A 19100-nucleotide genomic window follows, 5' to 3' on the forward strand; every position below is an offset into this window, starting at 1 on the left:
AAAAAAAAAAAAAAAAAAAAAAAAAAAAGAAAAAAAAATTAAATTTTAAAATTTGATTTAACTATATCTTATTTATTATAGGTCTTCATAAAGGTGTACCGCCCTTGTTTGTAAATCTTCGTTCCTTATATACAGATCAACAAAAGGTTGATACTATACAATCTTTGGTTTTGGAATACAAAGAAGCATTAAAAGCTCATGGGCATTTTAGTGATCAAGAAAAGGATAATCCGCGAGAACCTGCTTCGGCATTGTTATGGACTTATTATTATTTAGCACAACACTATGATCATCTTGGACTTACAGAAAAAGCACTAAATGAAATTGATGCTGCCATAGAACATACACCTACACTTATAGAACTTTTTGTTACCAAAGGTCGCATTTATAAGGTAAGTTTTATTTTTGTAATGTATATGTGCTTTTAATAACATAATTATAATATATTTTATCCTTATTAGCATGCCGGTAATGTTCAAGAAGCTTATAAATGGTTGGATGAAGCACAAGGATTAGATACTGCAGATCGATATATCAATTCCAAATGTGCCAAATACATGTTGCGAGCGAATCTCATTAAAGAGGCGGAAGAAACGTGTAGCAAGTTTACTAGGGAAGGAGTTTTAGCTATGGAGAATTTAAATGAAATGCAATGCATGTGGATTCAAACAGAAGCAGCCAACGCTTATAAACGTCTTGGAAAGTATGGGGAGGCATTAAAAAAATGTCACGAAGTTGACAGGGTAAGGGTTCATAACATGCATTTGCAAATAATAATTCATTATTATATACTCGCTCATACACGAATTGTATCGATTGTAGCATTTTTCTGAAATCATAGAAGATCAATTCGACTTTCATACCTACTGTATGAGAAAAATGACCTTGAGGTCTTACGTGGGTCTTCTAAGGTTAGAAGATGTGCTTCGAGCTCATCCATTTTATTTTAAAGCAGCGAAATGTGCAATGGAGGTTTATTTACGACTACACGATGAACCGTTACCCGATCCAACGCAGGCGCAAGAAATCGACACCGGTAAGTTTGCATTCCTTGCATCATTTATTTTTATCAATCGGTTACTAAATATAAATAACTTCAACTGTTGTAGAGTTATTTATATTTAATATCTATTCGTTAACAATATAAAGAATATAATACTCGTAATTTATTTTTATCGTGGCTTCAAATAGAAGAAAATTTCATTCATAAAGTTTCACTTCTTCGAATTTTTTAAATTTGTTATATTTCATTTTTAAGTCCAAATAATCGATCTTAAAAAAAATTCATCTGTCATTACATTGACACGTATCGTTTAAAAAAATACTTTATACTAATCTAATCCTACAATAATAATATCGTTTATTAAACGTATCTCATTAAATATTTACATACACAATAAATTTTTTTGATCGATTCATAAAGCATCGTATAAGAGATACAAAAGAATAATATCAGTGTCAACTAATCGATATGAAATACTGTCCGTAGAAACTATCGTATACATCGATTATCGATATGTAATATCTTTATTAATTATTTTTCTTCTACACAAAGGGGGGAAACTTGGTACAAACAATGTTTATATTCCATGCATGCATCGGTTATAACATATTTTGTTTAACGATTTATAAAAATGCACTCTGTGCGCTCTACGACAGAATCTAAATATCGTCAATCATAATTATATGTACACAATACGCGTTTACTATCGATCATTAATCACAGACAACGCGCGAGTACACGATTTTCTTTCAAAAGGACCCGCGCTTACCTATCGTCGCACACGAGCGGCGTTTAACATTTACACACACACACATCCACACACACTCTAAAGCGGGGATAGAGTTAGATCGCATAAATTAAGCATTTAATATAGCATAAACGAGGCGTCGATAATCATCTATCTTAATCATACATACAAGAGATACACGTTATATATATTTACACGTACAATAAATATCCTAGTAACGGTACAGAACGTTTCGTCGTGGTCGTTTGATTCACGCGTTGCGTTCTATATGACACGCATTTCCATCGTGCGTCCTCGATGATTAATATATGGCATTACGTTGGCTGCCTCGCCGCGTACAAAGTATCACACGTTGCCCGGCCTCCGTCGACGTCTAGGCAGCCTCGTTCCCACTCTCGAGTAGAGGTGGCCGGCGCTATGATCCGGCCTCTGCGCGATCGCCTGCGGCGTTAGGAAGTAAAAGTGACCGCCATCGCCTGGCAATCGGTACGCGAAATAGGCCTTCGGTTTTTCCGGCTGGTTCTCGCGCGCAGGGATCGGCTCGATGAATTCGGCGTCTGGGTTTAAGGTAGGTCGTGGATCGCGGTAGTTCACTTTTATATCGTCCTCCAGATTGATGAGCTCCGCGTCGGGATTTATGGTGGGTCGTGGATCCCTGTAGTTCACTTTGATGTCGTCTTCCAGAGATATGGGTAGTTGTGGGTAAGCAACGTCGTCCAATTCTTCGGGAGACTCGACCACCGGTACGTAGTTGTTGTTGGGCGGCCCGATCCTTTGATTCACGAGCGGTTGGGATGGATAGGCGCGAATCGCTGCCAACGGTCGATTGTCACCTGATTGGTTGTTATCGTGTATTCCATAGTTGGACGGTTGTCGCTGATCGTTGTGCTCGACCACGGTGATAAACTCGCTGTCGGGATTGATCGGGGGCAGAGGTTGCCTTTCGTTGACGAGAATGTCCTCTTTGAGGGAGTACGGCTTTTGAGACTGGTCACCGTAGTGCACCTTAACGTTGGGTATCTTGTACACGGATGGTTCAGGGCTCTTGAAATTCTCCGCGTAACCGTTGTAACTCGGTGTTTCGGTTACGCTCTTCAATTTGTTGGAGTACAAGGGAGTGGTGCTCGGTATATTCTTTCCAATCTTCTTTCCAAAGATCGTGAAATACTCTTTCGTGACATCGTCCAGCAACTTCTCCTCGTGACGAGTGTAATAAACTTGTTGAGGATTTTCCGTACTGCTTATCACCGAGTGAGAAGTGGTGGTCGATTGAAAGATCGGATGCTGGTTCTTGTACACCTCCGTTCTAATTCTCTTTTGGGGCATCGACTCGTCATAGTCGTATCTGGGTCCATTATTGTAATCCTCCCCGATTCGAATGTTTCGATAATCGTTTCGATACGCCTCAACCTGCTGCCTCTGATTACCGCTTCGCTTCGAATAATCGGCCGCCTCGAAGCTGTACTGATAAATCGGCTTCGGTTTCGCCTCCTGCCTGTAATAAGCCTGCGGTGGCTTCGAGCTGGTGTAAGAATAAGACGGCTGCACGGGGACGGGTGGACGGGGAGCGGGTACGGTCTGATAGTAAAGAGGCGCGTGATCAGGTAACATGCGTTGACCGTGAGCTCTCGCCGAGCTGCTCTCGCTGCTGTACTTGGATGAACTTTGCGCGATCGTCGACTCGCTGTAACGAATTGGCCCAGAATTTTTCGCCGGCGAGCCTATGAACCTAATACCGTTGTAATCCTTGTGTGACGACGACGTGTCCCCCGACGGAACCGTCTCCACCCTGTAATATTGTTTCCTCTTCCCCTCGACACCCTCGCGTGGTCGCGTCTCGAAAAACGGCGACTCCGTTGTAGTTTCGTAATAAACCGGATTCGTGCGGAGGGGTTGCTCGTCGTTCGATTCCTCGTAAAAATAGTACGACGCTTGACCGTTGTGAGACCGTTGCGGGTTATCCGTAGTAGTAACGATACTCTTTATCGAGGCCGGCGTCACTTCCACGGGTCTCTCCAAGGTGGACTGCGTCGACGTGGCGTAGTAGGCCATTATCGGAATCGTTTTACTCGTTACCACGCCCGACCAAGCTTCGTTCTCCCGATTCTCCGCCAACGGGCCAACGTTGTACAATTCTTCGGGATTCTCGAGCGTGGTAGATTTATCGGGCGCCGACGTCGTAACATCCACGTACGGGACCGTTCTTAATTTGCTCCTCACCCCCGATTTCGTTCCAACCGCGTCCGTAAAGTTTTTCCTCGACGTTATTCTACCGAACACTTTGCTCACGGCCAATGACGGGCGATTGTCCGTGACGGGCGTCGATCCTTGCTTCGCGATCGGTATCGCATCAGTCGTCGTACTCTTGTACTGCTTCGTGGTGAGTTTTCTGGGCGGTAGGTAGGTGGGCCTTGGCCTCGGCAAGGGCGTGGTCTCGGGTCGTCTCTGCGTCGTGTACTTCTTCGTCGTGGTCCTCTTGTCCTCGAGGGCGGAGAAGAAATCTGGCGGGGGTGGCAGAATGATCCCCGGTACCAATGGGCCGGGCGGTACCGCGGTCGCGTTGTCCTGCTGATAATGGAAACTGTACGGGGGTGGATAGTAGACGGATTGATCCTCCTCGTCGTAATCCGATTGATTATTGGCCGGCGGTGGTACGAAGACAGCTCCGGGCGGTATCGCGTGATAAAAAGGTGGAAGACCGGCAGGTGGTAAAACATCGGATAACTTCTCCTTTCCGCTCAAATTTCCTTCCTCGGACGACCCGTTCCTCGAATCGGACGTCGATATCACGCTCCCGTTGACGATAACCGTGAAAAACGGGTCATCCTCGGATAATAATCCCTTGGTGAGGAACGAGTCCTTGCCGTAGTCGACGGTCCCGTTCGGCCCGATTTCCTTGGTCCCGTTCGGGCCGATGATCTGTATGGGCCCACCTTCCGAGAGTTGTACCGGAAACGGTGGCGGTACCTTCGGTTTGGACGGTATCTTGACCTGCCTCCTGGGCGCCTTGTAATCGTCGATCGGTGGCCAGGTGTGCACGTTGTCCCCTGTGCTGGTCGCCTCGTGGCCGGGAAATTTCCCTCCCCTCAACACGAGCACGTGATTCTCCGCCAGCCAAATCTCTTCCTCGTCGAGGCCACCCAGATTCTCTATCGTGTCCTTGGGCACCTCCGGGTTACCCAGATAGCTGATTATCCCCGGCCGTTTGGGGGAACCGGTCCCGTAGATCTCGTTCTGGATCAAGCCGTATTTACCCTCTTTCACCTGTTGGGAGAGGGTTTTCTTCTCGTCGTCCTCGTCCTTGCGCCCGGCCTTCCCCTCCTTCCCGTTCCCAGACGACGATAGGAGGATGTCGTCGTCCCAGAAAGCTTCTTCTTGCTTCGTATCCGTGGCTCTCAAGTGGCCACCGATCAATCTGTGCGACACTTTCCTACCGATTTCCGTGGTTATCTCGTTCTCTCTGCCGGTCGATGACTTGAAACTGTCACTGCCGGCCAACGTCCTCCCCCCTCGATGAACGGCCTCTTCCACGCCGACGTGCCGCCTTTCCCTGCTCGTCGATGATGCGACGATCGAGATGCCCCACGTCGCCAGTAATATCGTTAAGAGGAGCTTTCGCGCGGGAAGTCTTTTTTGCATCATCTGGAACAGGAAATGGAATGATTCTTTACTTCCTATATATACCGTATATATTATATATTTAGAATATTTTCATCATTTTGTGATGCGTTATTCTGTGTTTTTTCTTCTGTATTTTCGATATTCAACCTCGAGGAAAAAAATTGGTATAATAATGGATAAATTGCGGCGATTTAATTTAACGAGATTTAATACCATTCACCCTGGCAATCATCGGCTCATGCTTGTTTCGAAGCAAACTGGAATCGAGTTATTCGTCGCGAGACATACGGTGACTGCCACCTGGCTCGAGGAAAGTATAAGTTTATTCTGCGGAGGTGTTTCCGTTCCACGGGAGTAACTTTGCTTTCCCCATTGAAACGGCAACATTTTCTCAACTATTGCATGGAAATAATAATTCCCGTTATTAGAAACTGATATATCAGTATAATTTTTTCCATCCGTACAAACTTCAATTTATATATATATATATCAAAATTTTCGATTGGAATTCGTCAATAAAATTTTGTTGTCCCTTTTGCTTTTCGAGTAGAAAAATGCTCGTCTTATCTTTCTTCCTATCCCTCGAAAATAAAATCAGTAGAACGAGATGAAATTCTGATATGGAACAAAAAAAAAAAAAAAGCACATTTCCTCCCCAAGGGACGATTAATTTTCGAAAGAGGAGAATTTGTTAAAATTTAAAATTAAAATTTTTTTAAAAATTTCACGTGACGGGTGGAATTTCGCGAATCCAACGGCGGAAAATAATATAAGAATGCAGGTCCGAAGGGGGCCACGCCTTTCCCTCGTGAACAGCTGGTGAACGGTGGTCGACAAACATTCACGGGTCACTGGAGTACCCAGGCCTTTGCAACCACTTGCAACCGAGTGAAACAAACCCAAGCAAGCCCGATCGTTTCGTCGGCATGCATTAAACCTCGAGATCCGCGGCCGACTCGTCGAGATCTCGCGGAAGTAACTTCGCCTCGTGACACGTTTCCGACAAGAATCTGAATTTACTGCCTTTATCTCCGCCTTTTACCTCGCGAGACATTCGAGGGAAGGATGTTTGAACGTAGATAATTGAGCTTTGTAATTTATTACAGAATGCAGAAAGGATAAGTTGTCGTACTTGATTTTGTTAGATGGATGGTCGTGGCAATGATAATATAATCGTCTGTCGTTTCTAAATATATCGAAGATATTCTCCGTGTAAATTGTTGAGCACGTATAACAAGCATTTTATAACGTCGAAGAAAGAAAAAAATATTTTTCAAATGGTTATAGAATCGTCATCTTAATCCTATTCTTTCGAAATAATAAAATAATTTAAATTTTAGTTAACGACGCTTGGAATACGCCGACGATAAAATTGAAATCGGTTGAAACGAAGCATTTGTTTAAGAAATTGTTTAAAAATTAAAAATTGTGAAAAACCAATATATCGGAGAATACAACGATTCAACGTTCGATCCACTTGGAAAAAGTTTCGAAGAACGGAAACGTCTGTTTAACCCGACAAACATACCGATAATACGTCGTTGAGTTGAATAAAAGAGTACCTTTCTCTCGATTTCCGTAGCAGCCAGCCGCGATTCTCGACGTATAATCGTTGAGCAGGACGTCGTCGAATGGCCTGTAATCGAGTTGGCGCACGCAATAATGCGCTTCTTCCGAGGGGAAACGTGGAGTTTGCGCTCGGGCAGCCGCGGTTCACGACGATATTATTCTACAACGACGAGTGACGACGATTTCTCTCCGCGTGCGGCTTTTTAATCCTGGCCAGGCGAAAACGTGACGGAATCGTGAAATTCCTCCTCGGATATCGGCCATCGGCCACGCTCATCAATTCCGCTTCTATCTTCCGCTCAGATCATCTTCATCGCCGCGAGAATGATTCGTGTTTTCGCGGCACGATAACACTTAATCTAATCCGCGTGGCAGGAGGATCGCTGGTCGCACGTAACAACTGCCAACGCTTCGCTTTCTCCTAGTTGGAAGCAATGACTTTGAAAATAATCGTCCACGAACGTGCGCGCGTCCATCCGCGATTTAAAAAGCATTAGCTGGCCGTTCGAAACGCGTCAGGTGTTGTTCCACGAGGATCCACGAGGAAGATCCTCGCGCGAGTAACACGAAGGTCAGTCACGTCTGCATCGCTTTTCCTTGAGAGACACTTTCCACGAACTAACACGCAAACACTGCCGATTGCATTCCGAAACATACAATACGTTTTTCACGTATTGTTCGAGAAAGGAGTTTATCGAGTTTATGATACTTTTTTTTTTTTTTTTTTTTTTTTCAACTTCTCTGAAGTTAACGAACTAATTATTCGAATAATTTTGAATTTTTAGCCTAGCATTTCTTCAAATTCTTGAAGATATATCGAAGCTCTGCCTTCTATCTTTTCATTATTTTAGAAAGTTCGTACGTAATTTGTAGAGATCTGGAAGCAGTGTAACGTGTTTGTCTTGGAACGAGGACGAGAAAAAGAGCACGATAAAACCTCAGCGTTTCTCGGACATTTCGAAACGCTAGATAAAACGTTTTAATAAGGAGAGCAGAGAATGACTTAAAATCCTGACCAATTCAGCCACAAAAGGCGCGAGAACAAAGAGACAATTTCGATATTTCTCTATTACATTCGATTTAGCTTGTGAGCGATTTAATTCACACATACGAAACGATCGAACGAAAGATTGAATTAAAATTGAACGTACACAACGTATATTCCTCAAGAGGTTATTTTCAACAAATTCTTCGAGCACTTTTGTAACACGGTTTATAGACACGGTTGTAGACAGGCGAGAAGTTCGGCGAGAAAATCGCTGAAACGCGCGACAAGAGGGCGAAGCTGGCGTACGACAACCGCTCGCGTTGGCATGGTACACGTGACTGGCCGGTTTTCATCACCTTTCCCGGTGCACCGGTTCCTCCAAGGACGCTCGTTTGGAAAGGTGGAGCCATTTCCACCGAGCGACACGTCCACCTGGAAGCGAGGAAGTCGTTGTTCTTGATTAAGATTCGCGTTAACGTTCACGCCGATTCTCCTCGACTAATTCGCATATAATCGTAGGATAGATCGTCCCGATCGGTTTTGCAGGTGGCACGATTGATTCGACACGTTGGCGAAGAAAGAATAAGAAAAAGAAGAAGAAGAAGAAAAATAAAAAGATTTCGAAACGAAGGCTTTCACTTTCGTGTAGCACAGCGTTTCTGGACTTTTTTACTCGATAAGGGATTTGAAATGACGAAAACCGGATTACGGGGTAGGACTTTCTTTCGTCGTTGACACGACGAGTGTCGTGTTGACACGTCACATCTTGTTTAGTTCGTCTAGTTTTTTATTGGGAAGGAATGTATCAAAATTAAAAATTTGTAAAATTGTCTTGATCTTTGAATATTTGTAGTTTTAAAGAGAAATATCGTGTAATAGTCAATTTGGACTTATTTTAAACTTTATTTTAAACTCTATTTCTACACGTCTGAATTGAATTTTTTTCAAAGATTCTTTCGTATTAAAAAAGAGGGTAGAAAAGTAAAGGTAATTTTTTCGTAAAATATATTTCATAAATTCAAATATTTTTCTAAAATGTTTCATGTATATTTATCTTTCGAGAAGTCATATTAAATTTTACAGAATTGAAAAATTGCCAATAGATGATTATTACTTTGAGTAAAATTTCGATAAAATAAGAGTCTAAAAATATCCATCATAACGAATTGAATAATTGTTCATTCAAACAATTCTAGAATTTCGAACATGACACCATCACGAGTGTATCAAAACAATTTAAAAGAATATGAATGATGACGAATGAATACAGAAAATTTAAATTCTTCTCAACTGTAATATCAACTGTGATAGCAAATCTTATGATACACGTCGCTACTTATAATCCAACTTTCTCATATTTCATCCAAAGTGTAACGAGCGGGTTGTACGAGACGCACATAAAAAAAAAAAATCTCGAATAATTAGCATAACCGCTCGTTCGATATGACATTTCAAACTCACTGTAAAAGCGATTTAAATTCTACCCTGTGTAAACGAAAGTCCTTCGTTGCTCTATTTTTGTATTTTCGCGCGCGTGAAGGGGTAGACAGGCTCGGAGGAGGAGCCTATTGCAAAAGGAGGAACGTGATTCCGCAACGCGAATCGCCGATTTTTCGCGACGTGACGTAAGAAGAACGATACCCATGGCGTGGCAGGTGCCGTTACGCTATCGTTACGACTTGCCGTGTAATATCGTTCCTCGAAGCCCGAGTTTTTTTTTCTTTTTTTTTTTTTCACTCCTAATCACCGCATAAATACGACCGATTTCGTTTCGAGAGCAATAAAACCGCGATTGTGATTCAAACACTGGACCGTCTGGCCGGTAACGGTATTCACGTAGGTGTAAATAGGTAATGAAAATCGAAGGTTAAAGATGACTGACCGACACTTTTTAACGCGCTCTTTCTTTCAATCCACGCAGTTCTGCAAATTGATTAACGACAAAATTTTCGTTCCATTCCAAAATTTCTATTCCTATGGTAAAAAATTAAATTAAACGTAGAAATCGGGGGGGGGGGGGGAATTTCTCTGCCCTTCGCTACGCCAATGAAAATTCTATTATATTCTATATACTGACTATCTTGCTTCCTTAACCCTACAATGGTACGCACTATTTTTTACTCCGATTCGATCACTTTTATATTCTGAAACAATCTCTCGACACGTCTTCATATTCTTCATATCCCGAAAATTTCGTAATTCGAGCGATTTTCATTACGATCGCGGATTATACGCGCGAGCGAGCGAGCACGCGGCCTTGAATGCAGGTCATCAAAAGCGCGCGGCGACGAAATGGCATTGAATCGAGGCGAGGGAACGGCGGTTCCCTCGAGAAAAGAGGCGGTGAAAGGCTGAGCGCCGAGTTCGAGTGCCGATTTATCGGTTGAATATCGATTCGATCGAAACACTCTCGGAAACATTGTCGGGGAGAGGGAGAAGGAGAGAGATAGAAAGAGAGAGAAAGAGAGAGAGAGAGAGAGAGAGAGAGAGAAAAGAAAAAAGAGCGGAGAAAGAGAAAAGGAAAGAGGCATTTTTTTTCGAGGCAACACGTTGCACAGCTCGTGCTCCTCGTGTACGCGCGTGCCTCGCGTAAAGGCCCCCGTGGCGAGTTATCCAATTCGGTTTACGCTTTCAGCTACTTTCCTTTTTGTTTCGCGTCGTGCTCGGTGAGCAGCATTAATTCCTTAACGCCTCTCAGCCAACTTTCGGCGCGTCCCTAGTTCTATTACGCTTCCTGTTATGACAGAGAGACACCTGCCCTCTTTTGCTTGCCCCCCATTGCGACGGCTCCTAGCCGAGTGCAAGAGTAGAATGTGTAAGTGGTTTGGCTCGACGAGCGTTAGACAACGTGTGTAATAGTTTATAATCTCTTTGCTTGGTGATCGCTCGAAGAAAGGAGCGTTTGCATCGTGGAAACACGAAAGAAGAGAAATCAAAAAATAATGCGATGAATTTGATGGATTTAATTGTTTTCGATAAAATCAAGTCCAGATTCGATCGTAATCGAATGTTTATTGAAATACAATTTCGATATAATTGTACGCGAGTTTTGTTATGAACGCAAGCCATTCTTTTTTTTTTTTTTTTTTTATTGAATCGTTACGCGTGCGATTCGATGTTAAAAAGGTTATTTAAATAATTGGATGTTGAATTGTGTAAGTGACGGGCGCCGATTGAATTGAAACGATTCCAATGAAGTACTGATCTGCGTGTGATTTGTAGGTCATTGACTCACTGAAGTCTACTTTTTTTTGTCGCAATGATCCAAGATCAATTCGTCGTGTCGTAAAGCTAGTTTCATTCTTGTGCTTGCTAATTTTAGTTTTTGACTTCTTTCATCATCTATCTTCGTGACTAATTTCATGCCTGGGATAAGCAATAGCTACACTTCCTCTTTTCTTACATTATGTGTTCTTCTAGCTTGTAGTTTTTATAATTTTGTATTCTATTTTTTTTTTTTTTTCTTTTCGGTTTCACTCTTCTTTTTGCCGGTAGTAATATAATCGTCATATTGTTTTTAGATCATGTGTTTCATATTTAATGTTGTTTGTTCGTGTTTAAGTCGATAAAAAGAAGAATTTTCTTTTAATTTTGTTTCTAATTTCGTTTGTTTCGAAGTAACAAAAGACTCGCTGCATTCGTAAATTTCGTAAATTTCCAAATTTTCAGACCATTCACGTTGTTCGTAGCTTCGCGTTTACGTAACACGCAGAGGTGAAAGCTGAAACACTAGAGTTCAACACTTATCTTTTGTCGTTTAAAATTAAACTCGGTTATCTGCTCCTCTTATCGAGAAATCTTTTGTCACTTTGCCATCGTTAGAAACGAAGAAAAGAAAACATTCTCATTTTCATTCTTCTCCCAAAATATATTATTCCTCGTATCCGACAAAGAATTCCAACAAGAAGATTAAAAAACTACCTTCCAAATAATAATAAATAATTGTGCCAAATTTCTAATTCAAATAAATTTTTTGCCGCTCGTTCGAGCAATTGTAACACACGAGTCATCATCATTGTTACATCACAGAGATAAAATGTTTCGTTTGCCCAACGAAACACCGATGAGGCAGATGCATCACACGCCCCCCTCCCCGTGTAATACTACCGTTAAAGGAATCCACAGGTGGCGCGAAGAGAGGAGAGAAATAATCGAGCGGAGCCGCGGGATGAACGAGACGAGCATATTATGCAAGCGAGTTGCCTTGCAGAGCAAGCCGGTCAATGCCAAGGTGTACCACTACGGTCGCTGATACTCCTCTCCGTGAGTTCTCGAGCCGGCAACCTCATCACTGATAATTTCGCCTCGCGGCGAACATGGGGGCCTCTATCTCGATTCTGTCGAATGTCTCGTTCACGCGAATTAAATCAGAGACACTGTGCCAGTTGTTGGCTTGGCTATTCGTCCAGACGAATAAGAGAGATTCGAGATCGGTTCGATCTTTTGATGGATTTGTATAGGAAGATATCGAGTTAGGATCGTTAATAAAGATATTCTCGAATTGATGAACTTTTGAAGAAAATTTGGGATCTTAATCTTGGGAGAAGACGAAGTTTCTGTGAATTTTTTGATTATCGATTATTTATCGTTTGTTGTAAAGTTTGTCCGCTGAATCGGGTAGTAAAATAAACAATCGTTCTTTGGTAAAAGTTAGTGGAATGAATGAGTGGTGAGTCGATTTAATAGGAATTTTAAAATGAAATTGTTGTCAGTTTGTTGAGTTAGAAGGTAGGATTCGAAATTTTTAAAAAGAAAGAAATTTTTTAACGAATTAAGAAATCGATTGCATTGATCGTGTTACGTATAAAATTAATAAAAGTCTTAATAATTCGACGAGTAATATTAAGTAATTTAGCGATATTTTTTTTATATAGCGAAATGTTTGTTCACATTTTCATCAAATGATCAATCCTATGAATATTAATAGAATGGTCAATAAAAATCATTAGCTAAATCTTTGGTATTTCATTTTCGCATATTTATTCGAGAATTAATGATTCGTAATATAAATTTTTCAAAAGGCAAGTGACGTCAATCTATATGTCTTCTAGGAAAGTAAATCATAGGCGACCTAAAAATCGAAAGTGTTTCTGAAGGTTTAGAAGAAGAATTTGTTTTCGATTATTTTTCAAAATCTTGACGATTATTTCGAAAATTAAATTAAAAGGATATTGTGCAATTGAGATTATGAACAATATCCTTAAACATTGCTAATTAACTTATGCGCCATATGGAATTTAAAAATGTATTTTTACGATCCTCGATTTGCCGAAAATTGAAAAAATAAATAAATAAATAAATGAAATTTATTCAAAATTTTCTCAAATTCAATACTATTAACCAAAAAAAGAAAAATATCTTATCGAGCCACGATTGTCGTTTCGTCAAAGATATTCCGACGAGCATTATACAAAGCTATCGCAACGCATATGGCGTATTCCACCAATACCGGTTTACATTTTTGTCGCGACTATAAAAGCCGGTACCGGTCAGACAAGGTTAACGGCCCAATTTTTTTTTTTTTTCATCGCGCGAACATCGTCATTTTTTCGATTTTTACCCCCTCTTGTATTTATTGTTACAAACAAATGACGAAATTTTTCGTGCCGCAAGGATATGCAAATTTCTCCTACCTTGAATCTATATCTGCGACGTCTATTTCAATATATACGTTCGGATAACGTATACATATACTCTTCCAAAAAAACATTAGATGAACGCTCAAAAGTATTCTAAAAGTATTAATCTTCTCACGTTCTATTTTTAACTCTTTATAAATGTATTCCTTCTTCTTGAGATTGGTTGGAAATTTTATACACGTTTTATATTTTTTCAAACATGTATAATAAAAACAATCACGATCAAAAATTACTCGTTCTATCCTGAAAGAATATCCTTTTTTTTCGTTTCAAAGCATAATTCAACGATTAAATTTATTATTCGTTTCTTCGATCGATCTTGGCTTATAGAAAAAAAAAAAAAAAAAATTTTCGAACCTCGATACCTTTGGCCGATACTGACTCGTTAGCGAAGCTCAGTCAAACCATTGGACTTCCGAGGCATAATAATTCGTATGATAAATACAGCATCGCTAATTTCATAAACACGTTCGCGATTTTTTTCTTTGTTCGCTCACCTGTTCGTATGACGAACGCATCGTATCGTATATATCGTGAAATCAGTGCCATATTTTAAGAGAATAACTCGACGTGACCTTTCAGCAACATCTGAAATAGATGTCCCGGTTAAAGCATCCCGTTTTAGGCAAAAATCGAATCCCAAGGACTGTTGTGTCCACCAATTAACCGCCAGTTTCCAATTAGTCACCGATTAGTCGGCCGTTCAGCAGAATTTTTAACATTTAATAAAGCCTCGTTTCGACTCCAAGGACTTCATAAGGCCGCATAAGTTGAAACGTTCCACGATGTTATAATTCAATTGATTACAGTTGGAAAACGCGATTATATCGTCACCTGGCTTCAACGACGAATCAGATACTTGGATTTGGTGCCAACGATTCATTTTACACGCCCGACCATAATATTAGAGAACTGACCTATTAAAACAACACGATAAAACTTGTGATGTTTCATTATGCAATTTCGTCATCGTAACATTTGCATAATAATAATTCTATATTCGATACTTTCGAATTGTTTAAATCCTCTACACTTTCCATGTGATTTGAAAGTTACGTTAGTGGATAGTTTACATTTTTAAAATTTTATTATTTTATTTTTTTCTCACGAGCAAAAAATTTCCACTTATTCATAGATACTTTGTAATCAACAATGATTCTCTGAATAATTATTTATTAATATTAACTATTAAATATTTTCGTGTTTAATAAAAATCTTCTCGAAACATCTCGCGACGCATCGATGATGAATACGATCGGTTAAGAAATTTTAGACGACACAGTGTCACCTTTTATTCGATCTTGCCTATCGTTCAATCGCGATTCTTTTTTTTTTTTTTTTTCACGTCACAAATCGAACAAGTCTCCAGATGAATCATCACGCCGAGATGACGAGGTATTTAACTTCGAATTCGTTTATATACGACGTTTCTCTCCGATCAAACCGCATCATGAAACCGTTTCAACCGTTTATTTTATTCCCACACTCGACTCCCTCGACGACTCTCCCTCCTTATCACGGCCGCAACTTTTGATAGACGCAAATTAAGGAGATCGGTGGACAAGAGGGAAAGCTCGAGCCAAGGTTAAGCCAAGGTCCGTGCATTCGTATTTTTACTACCCATCCAGCCCGCGCCGCTGCTCCTCTTCCCTCCCTCGTACTCCAGATCGCGGGTAAAAATTTATCGCCGACACGATGCGCCTCGTGGTCGTTCGCTCCGTAATTTATTAACCGACGAGACGACTTTTATTCCAAGCATTTTTATCTGATAACAATTCTCCTCCCCCCCTCAAGATGAATGCAACACGTGAAACTTATTTAAAGCCGTTCCGTGATTCAATGTTGATGTCGCCTTTGGGCCGTGTTAAATAATTGTAAAGTGACGTTAAGTGCAAGTTGCGGCGTGTAACGTGTAGTATCGAAAAATCTTTATGGCGTTTCGTCCAAGTGGGTCCTCATTTTTTCCTTTTTTTTTTTTTTTTTTTTTTTTTTTTTTTTAAGGAATTCAAATTCATCAAGTTTTATACGACTAATAATCCCGAATACGTGTCATGCTCAAGATCTCCAATCCCTTCTTATCGAACACAAAGTTCTTGCTCGTCGAAACTTGTCGAGAAATTATCGAGAGCGTGGACAATTTTCCATTCGTGATATTAGAATTTATCGAGAGTCAGTTTTCCCTGTTTTAATTATCTCTTTTTTTTTTTTTTTTAATAACTTCCTTCATAAATGGCGAATTGCGCAAGTTGATAAGTAGTTTGCGGTTCCGGTGCTCCAATCAACTGTGATCGCCGCGCTTGCGACAGTCTGTCTGTGGATTTTTCCCTCCGCAATACGGACAAATAATACGAGAAATAACCTGAACGGAAATCAGATTTCTAGATCGTAATTCGCCCCTGCGTCTATCGCCAGACGATTGGACGCACGTCGAAGAAACAAGGACGCGTTGCTCAATCGATGCACGCCGCCCGTTCCTCTCACGATGGTGATAATCGCGAAACGAGCACGATCGTTTGTCACAATTTCATTTAATTGCTCGAGGATCGGCAAACGGGGCGATCATCATCATCATCATCATCATCATCATCGTCATCATCATCCGTTGACACGCTTAATTCGAAGCGAGCCGTCGTCCAATCCAGTTATATCCGCGATAAGTCCTTCGAAGTCTGGCGAGGCGTTTAAACTTTAATAATCGTTGATCGACCTTCTTCATTGGAAACTTTTTTATTTTTCATTTTCCATCTTCCGTTAATCGAAATGAAGGATTATTCGAGTAGAGAGAAACCCGATTATTATTAAAATTCCGTGAGGAGGCGCGAATTTCTTTCGATCTAATCTTGGAAACGCACGTGCGTTCCGCCAAATGCTTCGTTTCGCCCATTCATCCCGTGCGATCCGCCCACGCTCGAATCCCGTTCCTCAATGGTCGTTCCTTCTTCAATGGGGGACAATCGATCGTTCATGAGCGACAAGGAAATTTCAGGGAGAGACGAGAAGGGCATCAAGGAAAAATATCGGTGAATATTCCCTCCTCACTCCCCATCTCTCGATCCTGTGTCGAGCTAGGCACAGGTTATTATCTCTGGATAACGAAAACGTGTCCCCGCTTTTTGCCTTCGTTTTCATCGACGCGGTTATGTCAAAGTGAAAGCCGCGTGTAAACGGCGGAGTAGGAAGCACGCCGATCTCTCCCTTCCCTTTCCCCCGCGACGAATCCGCGGTGTAATTAAGCGGACACGTGAACAGCGGCCCTCGGTTTTATTACACCGCACGCATCGATCTTGCCGGAAATCTTTACTTTCGCGGGTTGACCGGATACGACGGGAAAAAACGCGAGGATCTCGTTCTGCCGGCGGAACGGATTTCTTTCTCTCGAATTTTTTTGGAGAGAAGAGATCGGAGAGAGAAACGTTTTCCTCCTCCCCCTTCCTCCCTATTCAATAGTAATACGAAGAATAATAATCCACGTCCTGTCTAGGATAGTTCTTGTAGATGTTGGAGGAACGTGTTCCTCGGAAGTGTCATGAGTTATCAATATATCATTTTTGGACGAAGAAAAGATATTGGGTCGAGGGAATGGATGGAGTGAAATTTCATTCCTCCGCGGTATGAAATTAATCTTATTTTTTGTTATCGCGTTGAGATGTTGAAACCATTTATTTTAGATATATAATTTTATAATATAGTAATCGTTGCGTTATGTATCGAACGATACTCGTCGCGCGATGTTTCGGGAAAAAAGATTAGTCCGAGAAAGCGGCATTTATTTCATCGGTATATTAGAAATTTGATAAATCGGCAAGCAACAGTTTTCTTATCGCTCGTGTGTCTGAATATCACACGAGAATATTTCCTCCCGTGAAAGCACTCCAGTTTGCTCGATTAATCGTTATTTAGTCAGAGCGGCTCCGATCATTCATTACCTTGTTTACGAGTCTCACGATCCGGTTCCCTCCAATCGTGCACGTAGCACGCGTTCCGATCCAACGATCGAACGAATCTCGCTTCGTTCCCATCCGTTCGATTTTTTTTTCCCTTCTCGTCGACCGGCTCGAGATTATCGCGTGCATCCGCTCGATAAAACAGGGAGAGAGAGAGAGAGAGAGAGAGAAAAATCGATAAATATTCATGCCGGAAAACGCAAGGACTCCGATCCTTTACCTGCCTCTTGATACGACACGTGAACCGCTATTCGACGATGATTCACGGGAAGCTATGCCACGCTCGTGTCCGTTATATAAATTTCCTCAACGTTCCGTGCATTCGAAAGAAAACGTGCTAGCCGGGCAAGATTCGATTATCTGAAAACTAATCCGGCCTGTCTTCCTTATCTCAATTGTCGCAATCGAATATCAGGTGAAAGTATACATCTCTTACCTCGAATTGATTCCCATGTCACACGCAAAATTCTCTTAAAAATTTATTATACATCTTATCTTACACACGCAATTATATATCAACGTTACTGGATAATAATTCCATTCATACATCCATCCCTCGAATTCATTGGAAATAATTTGAAATGGGACTCACTATTTTTCCTCTAAGCTCCGATCCAAACCAATAAGAAAGAATCTCTCCCTCTTTCGTTTCGTTTCTGATCACACGCGCGCCCCGAGTCTCTCGATCTTCCCTCGATTGAAAAAAAAAAAAAAAGAGAGAGAGAGAGAGAGAGAGAGAACTGTGTTTATCACCGATGATACGCGCCCATAACACCGCTCCCTCGATCGGAGAGCTAGAGTATGATATACCACTCACTGCGTCCCTCCCGTTGCACTTGGACGGCGATGAAGAAACGAGTAACCTCCCGGCCAGCGCGACCGCAGATCTTTATATCGGTGGATCCTACTGGCCCTGCGCCAGTGTGTCCCTCCACTCTCTCCCGCACGAGAGACAACAGGAGGAGGCCCAACGCTTCTCCGCGTACACGCTTCGAGGTACGGCCGTCGCGAATCACGTCGCGGAGAACCAGCGTGATATCTCGCGGCGAAAAAGGGATACACAACCAACCTGGATCGTGTGCGTCACGAGGCTCTCCTACGACTACTGCCAGACGGATCACGTTGTTCACGCTTGCACGCCTCTTTCACCCTTCCTTTTTTGCGCCCGATACGCGCCCCTCCTCTCGCCCACCCAGCCGGAATCGGTCCCCGAGACGAGACGAGATCGGCTCGAAGGAAAACGCGCTTTCCACCTCTCCGCAAAACTCACTCCTACGTTGAGACGCTTTGTGCACGGGCCCGGAGCCCGTGTGCGCTTTGAATTTGTCATTTGCCATTCGTCGAGATGGATGGATTCGAGAGACAGTCGTGTTGTCGACCGTATATGTATACGTATATATAAATTTTTTTACCGTGGAAGGAATATTTGTACGTAGATCTGGTGGTGGTGGTGGTAAATTGAAATTTAATCGTGATTTTTTTTGAATGAAAATTTGGTTCAATTACTGTAACGTGAAGTATGAATTTTTGAACGTTTTTGAAATTTAACGCAAGATAATTTTTTAATCGTCCGAGTGATATTATAGTA

The 19100-nt window shown here is 41.7% G+C and overlaps 2 protein-coding genes across 4 annotated transcripts in view; one reads left to right on the forward strand and one right to left on the reverse strand.

Annotated features, from left to right (window-relative positions):
* Positions 1 to 19100, forward strand: part of LOC122719384 (N-alpha-acetyltransferase 15, NatA auxiliary subunit) — a 46327-nt gene that overhangs the window by 2076 nt on the left and 25151 nt on the right. The window contains exons 6-8 of the mRNA XM_043945117.1: positions 82 to 392; positions 462 to 743; positions 823 to 1036. Coding sequence (XP_043801052.1) covers positions 82 to 392; positions 462 to 743; positions 823 to 1036 — 807 coding nt within the window. The remainder of the gene's footprint in view (positions 1 to 81; positions 393 to 461; positions 744 to 822; positions 1037 to 19100) is intronic.
* LOC122719383 lies at positions 1509 to 18585 on the reverse strand. 3 transcript variants are annotated; one of them, XM_043945116.1, is made up of 2 exons: positions 18330 to 18585; positions 1509 to 5393 (listed from the first exon to the last, which is right to left on the reverse strand). In XM_043945116.1, the coding sequence occupies exon 2, from the start codon at positions 5391 to 5393 to the stop codon at positions 2097 to 2099; it is 3297 nt and encodes a 1098-aa protein (XP_043801051.1). In that variant the 5' UTR covers positions 18330 to 18585; the 3' UTR covers positions 1509 to 2096. The 3 variants fall into 3 exon arrangements, with proteins under 3 accessions (XP_043801051.1, XP_043801049.1, XP_043801050.1); XM_043945114.1 differs by having other exon boundaries at positions 18105 to 18585; XM_043945115.1 differs by lacking the exon at positions 18330 to 18585 and adding an exon at positions 6935 to 7449.

The sequence above is a fragment of the Apis laboriosa genome, unplaced genomic scaffold, assembly GCF_014066325.1.
Source record: "Apis laboriosa isolate Shangri-la unplaced genomic scaffold, ASM1406632v1 scaffold74_cov149, whole genome shotgun sequence".
Lineage (NCBI taxonomy): Eukaryota > Metazoa > Arthropoda > Insecta > Hymenoptera > Apidae > Apis > Apis laboriosa.

Bases quoted from the DNA above. Each gene is read 5' to 3' on its own strand.
- LOC122719383 (XM_043945116.1), bottom strand. From the start codon at position 5,393: ATGATGCAAAAAAGACTTCCCGCGCGAAAGCTCCTCTTAACGATATTA.